The sequence below is a fragment of the Pomacea canaliculata genome, linkage group LG14 (assembly GCF_003073045.1).
Source record: "Pomacea canaliculata isolate SZHN2017 linkage group LG14, ASM307304v1, whole genome shotgun sequence".
Classification (NCBI taxonomy): domain Eukaryota; kingdom Metazoa; phylum Mollusca; class Gastropoda; order Architaenioglossa; family Ampullariidae; genus Pomacea; species Pomacea canaliculata.
The window spans coordinates 1,888,856-1,907,977 of record NC_037603.1 but is presented as its reverse complement, the minus strand read 5'-3'; the positions used below and the strand labels follow the sequence as shown (position 1 = coordinate 1,907,977).

The 19,122-nt window shown below is 44.0% G+C and overlaps 1 protein-coding gene across 1 annotated transcript; it reads right to left on the bottom strand.

Annotated features, from left to right (window-relative positions):
* Window positions 1–8: 8 nt before the first annotated feature.
* LOC112555328 (bcl-2-related ovarian killer protein homolog A-like) lies at window positions 9–19,067 on the bottom strand. The gene is made up of 4 exons (XM_025223684.1): window positions 18,930–19,067; window positions 4,151–4,699; window positions 3,182–3,592; window positions 9–394 (listed from the first exon to the last, which is right to left on the bottom strand). The coding sequence occupies exons 3-4, from the start codon at window positions 3,536–3,538 to the stop codon at window positions 254–256; spliced, it is 498 nt and encodes a 165-aa protein (XP_025079469.1). The 5' UTR covers window positions 3,539–3,592; window positions 4,151–4,699; window positions 18,930–19,067; the 3' UTR covers window positions 9–253.
* Between the last annotated feature and the right edge of the window lie 55 nt (window positions 19,068–19,122).

Here is a 19,122-nt window from a genome sequence, read left to right as displayed (position 1 = left end):
TGTCCGATTTCCCCATTCAGATCCAGATTTCACGACACCACCTAAATATGGACGTTATGAAGGTGGAGTCTTTCCTGCCAGAGTGGGCCCAGTCACCAAAGGAGAGGAGGGAGAGGAAGGAGACGGGTAGAGGCGACGGTACCCGGTTTCTTTCCTTGTTTCGTTGACAAAAATTTGGTGACGAAATAAATGCAATGTCTCCTGACGTATTTTTCTGACGTCTCATACTGCGTCAAAATGCTGAAAAATGACGTCAGGTGGAGGTGTCTGACAGCACGCGGAGACCCAGCAAAACAACCAGCGACCCGGTGATTACCATCACCACAGTGAACAACATCAGGGATCCGTCTGGAATCTTGACGATATCCGGTTCCTTGGCCGTAGGAAAGGCATCCTGCAACCGAAACAACCACAGTTATTCAATCTGCGAGGCACCATCTTGTAATCACAACGCGCCGCACGCAAGTCATGTCTTCTCTCCTAATAAAGTTACTAGCAAGAGAGCAGACTGGGTAACGTTTCGCTGAGTCATGGTCCGGTCATCGAAAATGATTTTATTAGAAATTCTGTAAAGGGAGGGAAGTAATTCATTATGTTTCCTTTGTGTGTCTTGGCCACCAGTCGGGGAGACCTTCTGAAGGGGCGCAGAACAGGTCATGCTGGCGCGCATACACCACTATTGACTACACCTTATCATGCCCACCCAACGAATAACACATAGATAGTGACACACATACACACAAAGTATATATTTATTTTTTAATACTGCTACACGTGCTAGCGCACATCCTCCTACGAACATGCACGGGCATTAATATACACACATGCACGCGCGAGCGCGCGCACACACACACACACACCGTCTAAAGGTGGGCTAATGTAAGTTCGATGCTGACAAGCAACCAGGCATGGGCCTTTTAGAATATTAGTTCAGTCTAAAGAGGCTCGTTTCCAGAAATTTCTTCTAGACCTCTGATCGATAGGAACTGAGGAAATAAAAAGTGCCTTCCTCATTTGGAACACATAGCCTTTTTTTTCACCTGCCTCCTTCCCTCCACACACATTCTCTCTCTTACTTTCGGACTGTAAGTGATAGATCCTAACTTTCCGAGCAATCTGTAGAAGAAGAAAGGGGCAAAGGGACAGAGAAGAAAAAAAAAGTGTCCGGATTTTTTCGTGGCTATGCAAGCGTCTGCGCGAGGCAACAAAGACACGGCAGTGGAAACAGCTAAAATAAACTACATCTCGGGCAATCCTCATTGCCCCCAACCCCTTGATAGTAACGCATACCAAACCTCCTGCCGTCCTTACCACACACTACAGTGCACTTCCGCGATGGGAGAAAAAGCTCCCAATGTGCTAGTAGATTACAAATGCAACAGGCGCGCATGCGTAGATCACACTGCTCTCTAGTGAAAGAAGCCTGTGTTTGATATAAGATCACAATCTGTTTATACCTCTCTGATAAAGATCTGTGTGTGAGACCACAAAGTGTATATATCTCTATGATGTACGTGTGTATGCGCGCGCGTGCACGACAAACTGAGGACTGAGTAATCAATATTTTGCAATGAACAAAACTCCGAGTCATTAAAAAATATTTTCAACTCGGGTTAGTCTTTAACATATCCATAAACCGAAGAATAATTACATGCACATATTACCCCAACATCTGTAAAATCTAAAAACTCCGGAGAAACCTATATAACCTTGATCATGCTAGATTCACCTCCCCTTATCCTACAATCATCTCCCCTCTTTTGTTTAATCATGTGTTTAGCAAAGAAGGGGCAAGAATCGATATGCGCGACGCACACTTGACATTACAGTCCTCGCCTTGAAACCGACAGTTTGTGCGCAGTTATGAGGCTACGGCTGTCTCAGAAGAAAGCGATGGCCGGTTAAAGAGCGTTAATTCCGTTTTTATCTCTCATCAGCACGGGCTAATATTTCGGCTAATACTAGCTGCCTTGACAGGGATGAATGAAAGATGAAAGCACATCATTGCGGAAGCAAAGAGAGAGAGAGATACGCAGGGTGGATTTCTGCGCAATCTGTTATTGCTCTTTTGTCTCATGAAGCCAAGGGAAAAAATCTCTTCCCGATGCTGAAAATCGATTATCCTTTAAAGTAAGTACATCGTTTTAGTCTTCGCTGTTTACCCTTTGTGTTCTTATAACTATCAAGTAACAACCTACAGAAGACTACCAAGACACGAATATAGAGGACGGGAGGGAGAAAGGTTACCGGGTGAGGAGGGGTGGGGAGACTGCTGAACATCATCGTCAAATTCTCTTGCATGTCGATAAAAGGAGAACTATTAATTATCTTACCATAATAACAAAAAAGTCGAAATAGCATGTGTGTTTAGCGCGGGGGACTGGTTTTATGAGGTTTAGGTGGGTGGGGATTCGCCATCGCGTGCAGACGTGGCGTGACTGCTACTGGTGAGCTGGGGTTGTCGAGCAGCGGGACCATTATCTCCGTTTGTCACCCAAAACGTGACAGCTGCTTGCAGACGATCCATTGCATGCGTCCAACTACACGCCTATTTTTCAGAATTAATATTATTATTACCTTCACCGGCACGCACTGTGCCTCAAAGATTACGCATTGAGCATGATAGCGACCCTTAGGCTGAGGACCGCATGTCTATGTCGTAGTTATATTTTCTGGCCAAGTGGAACATCCCTGACATTCATCTTAAGAAGCGCATTACTCAGCATTTTCTGGATGACTAGAAAGATGGCGTCTGTGCTGGAGGTGAGGTGAAAAGACGCGGAGGGGGGGGAGTTGGGTGGGAGGAGGTTGGTGGGGAGACGAGGTGGGGTGGACTGAAAAATAAGCGCAGTCCTCGAGATGAAGAGGCACACGCAAGGGACGGGCGTTGGTCGCTGTAGCTGCATCGACCGTGGCTGGGGCGTTGGTTGCTGTTAGGACTGCGCTCAGAGGTCATCGGATGTAAAAAATAAAATAACTGGACAGGCAGCCAGTACTCTTCCCGCTATAACAATGGTAAAAGAATTTTTAGCCACGTTACCGACATCCTCCTCCCCTCTAAAAAGACAGAAAAAAGGACAAGAGAACTGACACACAGGCATACGGGTGGATGGATAGCAAACGTCTGCCGAATGGCACACAGGCTACGGAGGTCACATCGTCCCCAGCCACGCCCACTCACCCAACCCCCTTGCGCCGCCAGCCAGTCCGTCAAGTTCATGGCCACGAAGTGTCCAACGCACATAACGATGTCCTCCACGAAGTTGGGGTGACCTTGAACCACGCACTCCTCAGCGAAAGCCGCGGCGATGGCCACCATGGAGACGACCTTGGCCCACGTCACGCCTGTGCGAAACGTGGCCTCCAGGACGGTGGTCAGCGCGCGCCGCACAAGCTGCGGCGAAGTCATCGTCATGGAGATGCGCCGCGAGACGTCGCAATAGATGCGAGGGTACAGCCGCTCCAGCTCCTGTCCTGCAGCGAAGAGGTCATCCGCCACAGGGCACTGGTAGGGTGTGGCCTTGACCCGCTTGCTCATTATACCTTTTAAAGACAAGCGGTGGAAGATGTAGCTGCTGCACAAGAGCCTCGTCTGCAAGCATATGTGTAGGAAAGAACACTTTTAACGAACAAGCAACATAATTACGAGGAATTTATGAGGAATGGAATTATCATGATGACAATACGTGTAGTTGCCATATTAAAACATACACTAACATGCATAAAACAAAACAGCCATAAAATAAACAGGTTACAGAGATAGATTCATAGACGGTAAGGTGACCAGACGTCCCGCTTTAGGCGGGACAGTCCCGCTTTTGACCTCGTGTCCCGCCTGAATATCGGGCGGGACGCCCAATGTCCCGCTTTCTGGCTTTCTAGCAAGTCCATCAAATGTCCCGCTTGTCTTTAAAAATCACTTTTTTCGGCGTTCTCTGACGGTGACGACACCATCATCGTCACGTGTCCCGCTTTCGCCCCCGAAACGTCTGGTCACCTTATAGACGGGGAGAGAAAGAGTGGGAAAAGATAAGAGAAGATAAAAGGAGAGAGAGAGAAATGAGCAAACGAGCGAAAAAAGACAGAAACAACGCTTTCAACGCGGAATATTATCATGCTGCCACGTTCTGCCGAAAAGTTGCCAACTTACCTGCTGGACAAGGCCTCAATGCTCAGGTGATCGTCGACCGATGTCGAGAAGAGTGACCTGGAGGAAGGCGCCTGTGACCCCAAACTCCGGACCCCCGCCTCCCCGCGTCGCCTGCCCAGGAGCGACGATGACAAGGCCCGCACACAGCTCCGCACCTTGACGAAGGTGCGAAAGGTGTAGCGGAGCAGCTTGGTCTGCATCCAGCCGGCAGTGGACGACCCATCACTTCCCTCGCGGTCACTTGCTCGCCGCGCCGCCTTCGCGTCCCCTTCACCCCGCGTGCCGCCCGAGTGCTTCATGGCCCGCTTCTTCTTCTGCCAGGCCGCTGAACCGAAGAGGTCGTCGTCTGGGTCAAAGTCCGGGCTCTTGGGACTGCCACCACCGCCGCTGGTGGTCTGTCCGTTGATGGAGACGTGCAGGCGGGCGCCATCTGCCAGCTGCCACCGTGTGTAAAGACCCGCGGGTGACGCGCCTTCTGAACTGGCGCTCGTGGCCGAGGAGGTACGCCTCATTGAGCGGGTGGGGGTGATGAGCGTTCACCGGAACCTCCTATTAGAAATAAGAGAGAAAAAGAAAACGTGATGCCATAAACGAGGTCAGTGTGGATGAAAACGTTCGCCTGATCTCAAACCAGGCTTTCATCCTCCGCCGCCACCTTCCTCAACACATCATCAATTCTTTTACCATATTAATCAAATCGTGTAGAAACCAGCGTTTCCTCTTTGCCTAATTGTCCACTCGTTTTTCCTGTCCAATGATGCCATGACCTCCGCCATATTTGAATTTTGTGTATGCCGTCATGTAATTAGTTTTGGCTTTACCAGGCATACGGCTAAATTAATTAACATCATCAATCGTCAGCTGTCGTCGTCGTTAAAGTACATTCTCAAAACTAAACAGTTAAATTTGTTTGGCATAGATTCCCTATTTCATGTGTCACGCACTTCATTGATTATACAATCTCGACAAGGCCGAGTAGCATCGATGTTCTAAGTACATGGGCTTTCCTTGATTTATCGCGGTTATACAGGCTAATTCTTAAAGCACACAAAGACATTTCTTTGTACACCCAGCCACCCTTCGTGGGTCCGTCAGGCGATAGTATTTCTGGACAGAGGAGAGCTCTTCCACCAAATGGCGAGAGATACAATTAACTCCGACACAAATGCCGCAGGAATGAGTAAATGTCAGGTGCTGCTAATATTTCTTCCACCCAGCTCTGATCAATGTTCAGATGTGACTTTAACCCAGACAAGCGTTATGAGCGGCCTTCTGTAACTCCTCCAGTTTTAATCCCATTCCTGCGGAATTCCTTCCTTCCTCCATTCATTCTGCATTGTCATGTCTTTGACGGCGACATTTTCTTAGTGCATTTAAAAAGCAAGTGCATTTCCACGCTCTTACCACGCCTGTGCACCTTACACGACTGTGCAAAGTTCATCTTTGTCACTCTTCAACCTTCTTCAGGTAACGATGCCATCTTTAAAGGCTAACTCAAGACATCGATTAACTTAAGGTTACCGTAAAGTTATTAGAACACAACACTGAAATGTGGCCTTGACTTTTTGTTCGCTTTTTCTACCCTACAAAAAAAAAAAAAAAAAATAGCGGTGAGAACTCTGATGTGTAAAAGGCTTGCATCTTACGAATAAAAGATCTAAAGAAGTAGTATCTTATAATGAAATAAACCTACTAATTAAAAACAAATTTCGTCGGTTTAGCCTTTAAGCAGCACGTGACTGTAGTGAACATGTTGGATACTGCCGAAACAGGGTAGGCTTTGTTCCGGAATTCATCCACAGACCACAAATTAAAGATGATGATTAAAATTTTACAATAAATCGAGGACTGTAGAAAAATTATTACAAAGATTATGCACATGAATATTCAAAATGTGAAGTTTTATACTATATATCGTAGAGACAAATTTGTGACCCGATTTTCAAAACCTTACAACTAATAGAGACATCAGGGGTGGGGGCGGTGGCAGCAAGACAAAACTCACCCGCAGCTTCAAAACCCTACGACTAAAAGAATCTGAAGAAGGGGATTGGGAGAGAGAAAAAAAAAGGATAAAAAGTTAGTGGGGGAAGGGCGTTGGTAGGCTGCAGTAATAAAGCGCCACGTGTGGGAAGGTTGTTCCCCTTGTGTATGCGCCACCCACTGTCTCCACCCGTCCTCGGAGTCCCACTTTTGTCTCCTGTTTCAAGAGACTTCAATAAACAAAAAGTGCAGAGGCTAGAAGGACATCTTCGGTGTCATAGAAACCTTTACCTTCCGTGCTAGTTACCAGCTGAGCCTGTCTACTTCACCAGTCATGCACTAGTCACTCCCTCCTCTCGTTGCCGCTGAATACCGTTTCCCTCTACCGTTGTGGCTGTTTATCAGAGTTCTCCCTATAAGCATAATCGTGAAGAAAACCTACATTGTCGTCGTCGTCGTCTTAATATCTCAGATTTCCGGATTCTTTCTTACCCTCCCTCTCATTGCACACCTTAACCTTTGTCTAGAAAGGACATGTCAGTGGAACAGATGACATTTCACCCTGGTGCTGGTGCTGCTGCTGTGGTGGTGGTTGTGTAAAGCAGCGATGGGACACTGCATCTTAGATGGTTCTGATGAGAAACAGTAGAACAATGACTGACGATGGAGCGAAAAGAGCAACGACTGTGACGACTGGTACAAAAGGGGTAAAAGGCAATCTGTCGAGGATAACTGGAGATGGGATGTCGATCGATTTCCCGAAGGCTGAAGGGAAACCATCAAGTACGTATATAGATCGCGAATGAAGCAGTATACTGGCATGACCAGGAGTTAGGTGTCCTTGCCACACACTGTCGTGAATGTATGGCTCTCTGTATATACTGTGTGTGTGTGTGTGAGAAGAGACAGATGTTTATATCTTTATTCAGCCTTCATTTTTTCACATATACTTCTCTGTTATTACATAGTACATATTACAAACTAACACCTTTCTTCATTTCGTCTCGCTATAAGATGAACAGAAACATGATATTTATGTACTTCATATCGTTGAGTCTTGACACAGTCAATCCCTCCTTTGCTTTGACGTTCGTGTTTATCTCTGCCTGACGACAAGGCTTGTGGATTTGTCCCAAAGTTTATCTCACCACGTCTTCCTTAGCAGTGTCACCGAAGGAGTGAGGCTAGATATGACATGCTATTGTTACGTAGCGACAAGCGACAATGTGGGATCACGAGCTTGCATTACTGGACTGCTTGCAGACGACTTTTTTCTCAGTTAACGACTAAAACGAGGTCGTCGGTTTAGCCACGTTTCAGCTTAACTACAAGAACGAGGCTGTTGTACATAAAGCTTCCGGTTTAGTCACATTCATTAAGCTCGCCGAGACTTGCGGAGAACTTCGCAAGAGGCTAAGCCTTGGTCTTGGCAGACAGACAGCAATCCAACTGTAAACGTCCATGGTGGGTTAGCACAGCAAGAATTCGTTGCTGCCAACGTGCCGTTCTCCGTCAGACTCCCAGCATGCTCTCCCAGAAGATAAATGGTACTTTAAAAGGCTTAGTGTAGTGCAAGCGTTATTGTTTTTTTCTAATTACCTGGTAAAGTGCAGTGCTTAGATGTCAGCAACACAGACATCAGGGTTATCAATGGAAAATCATGGCGCGTCCGATCTGACTTTGTTCTGTGCAGTGATGATGTGTATAAGCGTGTGTCTCGAGAAAGGAAGGGAAATATTTTGGGAAATAGTACCCAGATTTGGGAAAATATTGTCTTCTACTATTGCCTAGTAATTATTGAAATGCACTCATACTAGATCTTTAAACATATCTCAACGAATCGAAGATGTCCACAAGGTTTCTTTCCCCACTGATTCCGACCTTAAAGATTTAGTAAGAACTGAAAGCTGTCTCTCAACAGTAAGAGGGTCAGAAGATCGGCCATGCAACCACGGGTTCTATGTACATGCATCGTTTTATCCCTGCTCAAACAACAAACTAAGCTGCTAGCCAAGAAAAACTCAGCTTGGGTTGGGGAGAGTTTTTTTTTTTACTTACCAAAGAAGACGAATCACTGTTCTGAAGCAAAGGCACAGGTTAGAAGCGTTGGGAAGACCTCCAAGAAGAGGAGTTTAAACGTTAGATACATTACTTTTTCCTTCACATTCGAATGAGTTGTTATGTTCATTATGTATTCTCAAGGCAGCCTGAAAACAGCATGTTTCTCTTGCACCCATCGTATTTTCCATGCGCGCGCCACACACACATTGTGCGCGTGAGCACGAGTAACTATGCGCAGGGCGTTCACCTCAGTCCTGGCTGCGCAGAACAATGAACCTTGAATAAGGCAAAGTACTTCTGGTTTCCGTTGTTAAAGGTCGATAAAAGTACTAAGCTTTCTTACAATCTTGGCTGAACTAAGCACGAGATTAGAGTAACACAGGTTTGCAAATATCATGAACAAAGAGGTGTCATGACTATATCAGCCATGTACATGAATGCCTTTTTCGTTGTCAAGGTTACAGCCAATGACAGTGCTGGGATCATAGGTTGAGTTTGGCGACATCATGATGACATGCCTGAGGTCTTTCTGCACATCATAATGATGATTATATGATTTTACATGTATTTCTCGTACGTTTTTAAAACTCATTTTAATCTCATCGCTTCGCGCGCGCGCACGCACACACGCACGCACGTACACACACAAGCAAAAACTAGCGAGCAACACAGTATGATAAAGCAGGTTTTACAAGTTTTGCAAAAGAAGATTCCAGAGAGGGATCTTTCATTTGAGAAAGCCATCAACCATCATGGAAACAAAAGCCAACTCTCAAATCCGAAAGGTAATTCATTAAAAGATACCCAGATAGAAAAACGAGAAACTCGGATGAAAATGAAACAACCGTTTAGGAGGCTTGGGACTCGCACGATTAAAAACAAAAATGAAAAGGAAGTCTGTCTTCACCTAGAAAATACAGGCGTGACAGACCGGCGACAGCCGTTGCAGATGCTAGAGGACTTATGCGTATCACGTCCTCCACCATGACCAGCTCAGCGACACGTAGGCGAGTGGTCAACGCCAGGAATCGTTTTGCCTCGTGACGTCAGTATGGGAGAAGGGAAGTGGAGGTGAGGGGTCAGTATGTGCGTGTCTCCACAGACGTGAGGCGGAAGGATGGCAAAAGGAGGAGGTAAAATGGACGAATCTCATAAATTTCACATCACAGACAACCCAGTCAAAACGCACAAGACAGACAATATATACATATCAAAAAATCTTCGTCTAAAGCGGACAAGCAGATAATTTTTCCCCTCCTTATTTCTTCCTAAATGGCTTCATACTGACTGCGGATTTTGAAAGTGCGACGCTAAATTTAGCCATAGAGATTGCCTCTGATTTAGCTTACAGATGGCGATCATAAGGCTATTAACGGCGTTATTGCCGGAAATTTCGATGGTGTGAAGCGCGCAGCAGGAAATAAACTACAGAGATGAACAGATTATTAATTAATTCCTGCCGGTCCTAGTAGAGATATTATGTTTAAAGGAGCCCAACATTTGCATCCGCCAGCTTATGACGGATTTATACATGCATGCGCAGTGGCACACGCATGAATGTGAACAAATGGAGTTGAGCTGGGAATTTTAACTTATTATAAACGTCCTACACAATTTTATTTACACAATAAGCCCTGTAAGTTTAATTTACACGATGTGTCCCGATAATCTTATCCACACACACGCAGAGCGGCTGGTCCCATTAACACAGAAGGTGGTCTGAAGATCTTATTTCCACATCTTATGGTCCACAAAATTTGCTTGCAATGTAATGTGGCCCGCAGCCCGTAGTTTAACAATGCATGTAAAGCTACACAACTTGTTTAATTAAATATCTTACAGAAAGATGATACGGAGGATATTTGTACATGATAAAAGCCAGGGATCTGAAGGTGAACCGTTGCACACGCACGCTTAGAGTGAGTCAAAGTTCTTCCTTTTTAAGCCTAATTTTGTTTTCTCCTCTCATCTCCACAAACAAATGTAGCGGGTCATTTATAAGTCTTTAACTAACACTTCAGCTCGCACTCTCCCACATCAGTGGATCGAAAGAACTTTCCAGACATCCATCAGAGTAAACTAACTTTTCCAGAGTCGAGCGCTCTTTCTGTATTGGAAGGAAACATCTCATGGCATGAAGACTGACAGGCTGGGGGGGGGGGGGGGTGGAGAGAAGAAAAGAAAGAAAAAGAAACCAAACTGAAGCAAGAACAGGGTTCGATAATCTTGGCGGACCCATACTAGGTGGTCCCCATTATCTTGGCTATCTGAAATTGGCTGACACTGCATTGCGACTGATCTGCAAATGAGTTAAAGTTCAATTTTAAAAATAAAGGGACGCATAAATCATGTGAGACAAATAGCCACTGAGGATTACAGTTCATTTCAGTACACTGATCGAAGTACAGGGTAGGCCTTACAGGGCGAGTAAATGACATAAAAGGCGGGTAAAACGGCGTAACGAGCCGGGGTGGGGAGAACTTGAAGAAAAGTGCGATCGACGGGGGATACATACACTGCAGTTCACGTGTACGACAGAAAGTCTGGGAGTTCTATTGTGATAAATAACGCGACAGCACGAGACAAATGGCGTCGTTGGTGAGGCAATACATCATCAAATTGTCGCGTGCGCTGTAACCTTTGCCTGACCCCACACCGCCCTCTAATGATCAATTCGTTCTACATGCCACCGCGAAGTGGGTATGAGCATACTTCCCATGATACCCTGCACTTCTTCTTGCCACACAAAGCAATGCGGGTTTAACTCATCGGTCTCAGAAAGCTCAAGAGACTCGTTCATCTTTGGTTTATCCTTTATCCTCGATACAGGACGAGTCTAAAGGGAAAATTTGCTTCTGTGCGGTGCAGATGGATTTAGCTTTTGAAGCATGTACAGACAGATAGACGTACGAGTATACAGAGGTGCATGAACTAACAGCAAGTCTTTGAAGATCTAATGACCACTCCCCACCCTCCGCCCAAAAGGGAAAAGAAAATCACTACCCGATGTAGACAGAAAACAAACGGAATGTAAGAAGAAAATATAAAAAAGGGCCAGAAAAAAAACAGTCGATTCACCAGAGAAAATAGAAAGCAACTCTGATAAAAGGGATCCCAAGAGAACCTTCTAATGGACAATGTTTCTTCGATATATCTTTGCGCTAAAATGTCTTTCAAGAAAGCTTTAGAACATCAGATTTTGGCCAAACAGCCCTTTCTAGGACTTCTAGCTGTACATGTGTATCACAAGAAACTGTACACAGTCTAAACTTCCAAAACACTGCATCAGAAAATGTTCTTGAAGCCGACTGCACCATTACATATATTTACGCCACGGAACTACTTTGTGCTTTGCACAATCCGCTTACACCAGACAGAACAAGATCGAGGTGCTTCTGGTAATGCTGTCGACGGGAGCATCGTCCTGCAAAGGATCATGTGACCAAAAATTCGAGAGCCGGTTGCATGTAAGATCTTGAAAATAAGTCGTAAATTTCCGGTCTCAAGTTCAAGTTGACTTACTTCGCTAGTTGACTTAACCGAGGTTGGTCTGAATAAGACTACTTGCTAAGACACATTTTCAATACCTCAAATGCACACCAGCCAACAACTGTTGGAAATAAAGCAGAAAACCTGCTCATAAATCAATTCAGATCCAATATGTAACCCAGCCATGTGCTCTATGTCTGTTTTTGATTTACCAGCGAGGCACATGGTTACCAGTTTCGGAGTTGAACACATTGAAAACTGTGCCAAGGTCTGTTAACTGATGCACGCCTGAAATGTACTACCGTTTTTTTTTTTTCCTTTTTCTTCATCTAACTTCTCTCTCTCTCGCTCTCAGGCATGGGAAGATCATATAAATAGTAGTGAGAAGTTTTCTTTTAACTCTATATGGGTATCTCAGGAGCTGTTAAAATATTTGAACATTAATTTCAACGATCAATTGCTGACGGTTTGGGTCCACTTTAGAATAGGTGTATCCAACATTGCTATTAATTATTTTCGATGTAGAAAATCTGTCTATTGTGTATAAATGAATAAGGAAGGTGAAGTTCACTTTGTTGTGTGTTGCAAAGCCCTGTATCTTCTTAGAACAAGACGAACAAAGAAAATTTTACATTAATCCAAACACTTTTAACTAAAATGAGTTTGTTATTGGCTGATGGTTAATAGAATGATTGTAAAGAATTTAACATTGTATCTTTTTGTGCATTTCAGTAAGAAAGTTTATAAAATAAGATTAATCTATACACTTATCTAATTGTATTTGAAATCAGTACGTGTACCTATACTTTAATGCTAATTAATTTAATATTAATGAATGCAATATTGTAATCATTGCTGTTTGCTTCCATTATACGGAGCTATGGACTCTGATCAATCAATCTCCTCTTTCTGTCTCATTTTTTTAAGACTAGCTACAGCAGAAGAGAATTTCATAAAGAGTCTCTGGTACTGACTTGCACTGAGAGCTGCAATATGTACAGCAAGATGTCTATGAGTAGAATTTACGCGATTCAACAACACATTCATGAACAATATATCACGCCAAGGAACATATTTGTCGTGGCTTCAAAACACTGATTGTCAGGATCGTACACCAAGGAATTAGAATTGTAAACATTGTAATTACCATTGTTCTAACATGAGCGATTTCCATCACAAACTCATGTTTATCAGAGCCGTCCTGTTCACCTGCAGCCAATACTCACTTATTGCTGGATCCATGGCTGTTGACAAAGGGATGCTGTATCTGATTTATCACACCTTGATAGTATAAGGAAGACGAAGCCAAAGAATCTCATTAAGGGTCGTCCGATAGACGTGTGGACAGACCAGTATGTCGCCTGATGGCAAGATTGAAAATCTGTAGGCTGGTCGGGGGGTGCAAGAGGCTGTGAGAAGCAGAACTAGACCCGCTGTATCGATTCCAATAAGCTTCCCCGAACAGGTTTGTAATCTACTATATGTCAGTGCCGAACAGTCTACAGTGTGGCGCGTGCACTGTGGCTTCAACCACAACTGAGCTCTTAGTCTAGTTACCAAACAACCCCGATGACACCATCACGACTGAAATCTTAGGTGCCAAATGAATGAATGTAATAATGTCACAGGACTGAACCTTTAGTTACTGAGATGTGATGGGGTCAAAAGGCTGACCTATGGATAGTAAAAGACAAGATGACGTTAACACTAATGAACCACTAATGAACTAACAAGCTTTATTTGTGCGATTTATGCCACAGTCGGTAACATCCCTCCCCAACTCTACCCCCATCCCTCCTACCTACCCAGCAACAACAAACTAAAAAAAAAAAAAGAAGTTGCTCCAGAACTGCCAGCGATGTGATCTGTTAGGCCATCTGTTTAACCTGCCCTCAATAACAACTCTAAAAGCTATGCAACATGTTACAATTTTTCCAAGGTTTGATACTATTTTGCCGGCATTGCAGCAAAAAGTGTCAGATATGCTGCCAGGAGGCGATGTCTGTGCTGTTATTTTGATGAATTAACAATGAAGGAAGAATTCTCTTATAATACTGAAGATGACAATGTTGAGACGACGGAGAACTTTGGCAGCCAGAGTGAGAGATCGAGCTATGCTGCAAATTATGCCACAATTCGGTGGCGGAGGAACTATAAATTATATTTAGGATATAAGGACCGAGTATAAGTTCGATTTCTGGATCGTTTTAAAACGAAATGGAGGTCGCTCGTGTGTCCAAAATGCATTTTGCATTAAAAGAAAACAAAAGATACTTTTCTGTTGAGTTCGCATTGAAAAACAGAAAATATTAAAAATAAAACATCTGTAAACATGCATGTACAAAATTAGTATATTTCAAAGGCAATGAGTATAAAGACAACAACAATAATGTTTTTGTGTGTAAAAAATATTCTCACTGATTAGAGTTGCAAGGCAATTGCGAATGTATACTTGAAACATTTTTTGTTTTTGTTTTTTAAATTAGAGAAGTTGCCATTTTGGAATGTTTTATTTACAAAATGTAGGCAAGCATGTGCATATGACGTGTGTGTGTGTGTGCTAAACCGAAGTTGCCAGCACGCGATCGTCAGAACAAAGGCGCGGCACCTTTACTTCGCGGAAGGAGGAGTGGACCTGCGGGCCGTGACCCAGTGGGTTCTCTTGCTGGCGCTCTTTGATGGGACTCATATCGTAAACAGCTTATTCCTCACCTTGTAGACTCACAAATGTATGGCTATAGTATGAAATGTTCACCATAAAAGTACTGTAAAAACAAAACAAGCAAACAGATACAAAACAAAAAGGTTCTCTCTGTTAGTCTGCATGCTCGCGCTATGACGGAAAGCGAGTTCTCACTACAAGAGGCTTTCTAACCTTTTCTCTATCAGTGAATAAAGAGGAATAGTTTCGCTGCGGGGCGTCACAACTTTTCGATCGTTGTCGTGACAGGGATGTGGCTGCGCACCGGAGAAAGTTGTAGTTGCCTCCGATGTTGCATTAACTCTGTCGCATAGCTATATGATCCCGGAAGAAAGCTCTAAAGGATCGAAAACACATAGGAAGGGGGACTTAAGATTATCTGACGACCTTCGACCTCTGCACCAGTTTGCTACCTAGACGACAACCTTTGCACAGTCACCTCCGAGACAGCCTTATCCGTGACTTGGTGGGGAGATTTCAGGGGAAGGGGAAAACGAGATATCAATTATTCGAGAAATAAAAAAAAAAAAATCACATTGTGGATTACACAGTGCGTACACTGAGATAGAAAAATATTTACACAAATATTTTTATACATAAAATTAATAAAGTAAATATTTTACTTTAGTGCTACAGAGCCCATATTTTGTAGTTATTTAGATGAATGGGAAAAACATTAACTTTCTTTCAAAGCAAACGGAAAAGAGCAACAGGTGATGTAAATTCTTGTTATGCCTAAATCACAATGGGTACTGCAGCGCAGCTGATAAAAAGGGTATTAAAGAAAGTGGTATTCTCTCCTCCCCTCTGTCACGATAACGGTGCTGATGATGATTACGAAGAACAAGCTGCTGTTGACAACTCTGAGTTTTATTTTTAAGCCGACATTGCGTGAATTGTAATCCTCAGACTAATTAAAAATAATAATGTTGACAAGGACCTGCTCTTGGTTAATGACACTGACAGCAGCCTGTCTTCGTCAAGGGTCATGAGGATGACAGCAAATACAACGATGTCACTTTTGTACGGTGTTCTTCTTACCTTCTTTATAGTTGTTGTTTCAAAGCGCCGAGGGCCTGAACGAACTGCAACTTTGCGACGTTGCCTCACCCCTCCCTGACCTATGACCAGTCCAATGCCGACACAAGTACGTGCTTTGACGACACAGCCGAAGTAATTGCTAAATGATAGGTGTACCTGCGCCGCAAAGGTAATCAGGTGAATATTGCTTGAACCACAGGCCTGGCTCAGGTAGAATGCCCGCTGGCTTTCTGACAGCAAGAAGGTAGTAACTGTCACGCGCTTGTCATGCAATCGACGCGGCGATGGGAAGGTAAGTAGAGTGCAGCAGATCAGACGCTGCCGAGATATAGTGTGTGTGTGCGCGCGCGTATGCTTGAGAAAGAAAGTAACAATAGTATCATATCACACATAAAACTTAGCAGGCAAGCACACACACACACACAATGCTGAGTTATAATATCACTTAAAGGACTAATAGGTAGAAATCTTTTTCCTAAAGAATAAACAAAGCTTAGGGCAAGATATTTTCAACCTACAAACATCAACATGCAAAGAAAGAGGCGAACATCACAGCCGGCAGGGTTGTACGTGGACATAATTACTTGTTAAGGCCCAGGCCTGACGAGAGGGGGGGACAGGGGGGTTTGGTGTACCCGGGCCCGCGGCTGTCAAGGGGGCCCGGTCTTGGTCAGTGGATCTTTTTTTACATTATATACTGGGAAAATAATTTACGCTTACAAGTACAAGTACAAGGGGCCCGGAGAGGTCGTCTGTCCCGGGGCCCGGGCTGGCTCTCGGCGGCCCTGTTAAGGCCTCAGAAAATAAGAAAAGGGTGGGAACATATTATATTCATTTATTCGTTGTTTGACTGGTTCCGGGTGTTGGGGTGGTGGTGGTGGTGGTGGGGGAAGGTAGTGGTGCGGCAGCTGACAAGACCCGCCACTCACTCTTGCGTGAAGGTTAGTAGGTCCTGCACGGGAGGACCAGTCTACTCCTTCCCATTCATAAGCCAGCTACTCCTCTAGCCATCGCCACGTCGATCTCATTCCAAGGTACCTTGAAGGACAGTCATCGACAGAGAGTCGTTCCGGGCCAACTTACAACGCTTGACTGTTGTGAATAGAAGTTCCTGGTGTCTTACTAATGTGGAAACCGTGCCTCGTACAAAGTTATTGGTTTTATGTTCCTTGTACGAGATCCGGTGCATCCTCACCGTGCACTTGTTCTCGAATGCCAGATTCTCATTTCTGTATAAAGCAGAGTCCATGTTTCCCATACGTAAAGCAGGACAAGTAATAGGGACTTGTACGATTATATTTCTCAGTAAACCTGATGTTACGGACGCGCCAGACCCTGTTCAGCTCTTGCTGCTGTTGCTGTCGCAATCCTGATCGGACATCTGTCGTGGAGCTTACTGAAGACCTCGCCAAGACATCGTCGGAGTCTCAAAGAAATCTCTGCTGTACTCAACCGACGAACCGAATATTGCAAAGACCTGTACAGCTTCCACCTGGATAGATTTCAGCAACCTTCAAAACAACCAGACTAAAACCAGCGAATTTGCAGACCTACCAGCTCTACGGGAAGAGGTTAAAGAACGACACGCAGTTTGAAGAGGGTGAAATTTTGATAACATTCCAGCTGAGCCACTTAAGCAGGGTGGGATTGAAACAACACTGTTCTATGTTAATCAGGCACATCTGTGTACAACCGTGTCGTCAAGAAGTTGACATATATCTGTGTATGCTGGTGTTCGTCGGTGTGTATCTCGAGAATAGAAAGGAGATAATCATCCAGATTTGGGGAATATTTTTACTCTGTCATTAGAGTAAAGTGCATTCCACTAGTCCTGTAAAATAATGTCACGTCTCTATGAGGCGCATTCTGTGCAACACCTGTGACACACACACACAAATCAACAGCACAAAAAGAGAGCTCAAGAGTAATATTAAATGAATCTCGGGAGTTTGCAGCTGTCCGACGAACTGATGATCGTTTCGCATGTGTCTAGCGCAATGGAACGCATTATTACGTCTCAAGAGCTACGCGAGGTTGTCCACTGCCTTGACACGAAGCAGCTATTTGGTCTTTAAGGCCAGCGGCACTGACAATAACGAGTGAAGATGAATACCCCTTGCCACTCCCTCCCCACCTCCCCGCTCAAAAAACAAAACGCAAAACGCCGGATAACGCAAAGCCTTAAACACTTTGCCGCGCTACCCTCGGATAAATACGGCAACTGATGTCGCAGCTGACAGCGTCAGTGAATTTACATGAGAAAGAGAGACCATTCTATCCTTTGCTCTTCACAAGTAAACGCATCTGTTGGACCATTTACTAAATTAGTTCGTGGTTGGACTGCTTTTGCGCCGTTCGAGTGGACTAACCTCGTAACAGGCTGTCAAAAACTAGAAAAAATGTATGCGACGCATCTTTCATCTAGTGTCAGTGTACACAATTCTCCAGCCACCAAATCTGTCAAAGCGATGCTTCACCAACAGCACAAATCTGATCCAATTTGAAAGGGAATTCAATCAGTTACTGATTACAGCCGTCAGATCCTTTTTGATTCAGTATATTCCTAACATTATTTCGTCATTACATCACTAAGATTAAAAAAAATCACGTGAGTTGTAATCTGTGAAGGCAAAGCAAAATTTTTAGCAAGAAAAAACACACATACCTCACCCACCCAGCCATACACACACAAGCACACTTTGGGATGTGTCAAGCAAAAGCTTTTGCATGTTCATCACAGGACACAGCCGATGGTGTTACTACAGTTAGAGGAAATGTCCTCGATTTGGGTATTAGGTATTGATGGAGTGTGTGAAGGATAACAATTAAAGGACAGGTTAGTGTGTTTAAGTCACGGTCCTGGAAATTCCACTGAAGTCTCTCTCTTTCTCCCTAGAAATTAGTACACTCCTGCTCGTCAGAAAATTGTCCTTCACCAAAGTAAGCTTTGCATACTAATCCCAATCACTGAATTTAAGAAATTTTGTCAGAAAATTATAAAAATGTTTGAATGCATTGTCAATAATGAACTTATCTCATTTTAACTCAATACCTGGCTTACAAGCAGAATACTGTAGTAGATATACTATGTTTGATCGTGTGTGTGTGTTGAGTACTTGCACATGTACCTGTGTGTATGCACACATTATTTACGGATCACGGACCACATGCATACATTATAGTGTTTAAAAATGCAGCACATCTACATGGAGGGTAATATTCTCCACCCACTTTTTCTCTCACTCTCGTTTATCTAAGCAGCACATATAAAGCGGGGTTTCAAATCTCCCTAGGCATACTTATCTCCCCAGCAAGATAAAGACCTTAAAGAGACATAATCTTATCTTTCAGACGAAAACTTTTACGAAATCTGAAATGTTGCCGAAACTTTTTCCCGAGCACCCCTCCCCAAATCATCGAAGCTCATCAGTGTTATGTATAGTCATTTTCTATATCCTGCACTATTTCGTGATTTTTTTAAAGCATTGATGATGAAAAGCTTACCTGTGAATGTTACATCAGTCCAACTGTCCGCGTCTTGCGATTCTCTCTCTCTTCGTTATGGCACCTGAAACTCCCAAGAGGCGAAACTAAAAACCAGTCAAAGGGGCCGTCTTCATCATTGACGAAATTTACTCCTTGTACAGCCACAGTGACCCTGACTGACCTCTAAAAATGCGTCGCACAAGACTTACTG

Coding starts and splice junctions, on each gene's coding strand:
- LOC112555328 (XM_025223684.1), bottom strand. CDS start 3,538: ATGAGCAAGCGGGTCAAGGCCACACCCTACCAGTGCCCTGTGGCGGAT. Junction 395..3,181: donor TGGCGGCGCAAGGGGGTTGG/GTGAGTGGGCGT, acceptor TTTCGGTTGCAG/GATGCCTTTCCTACGGCCAA.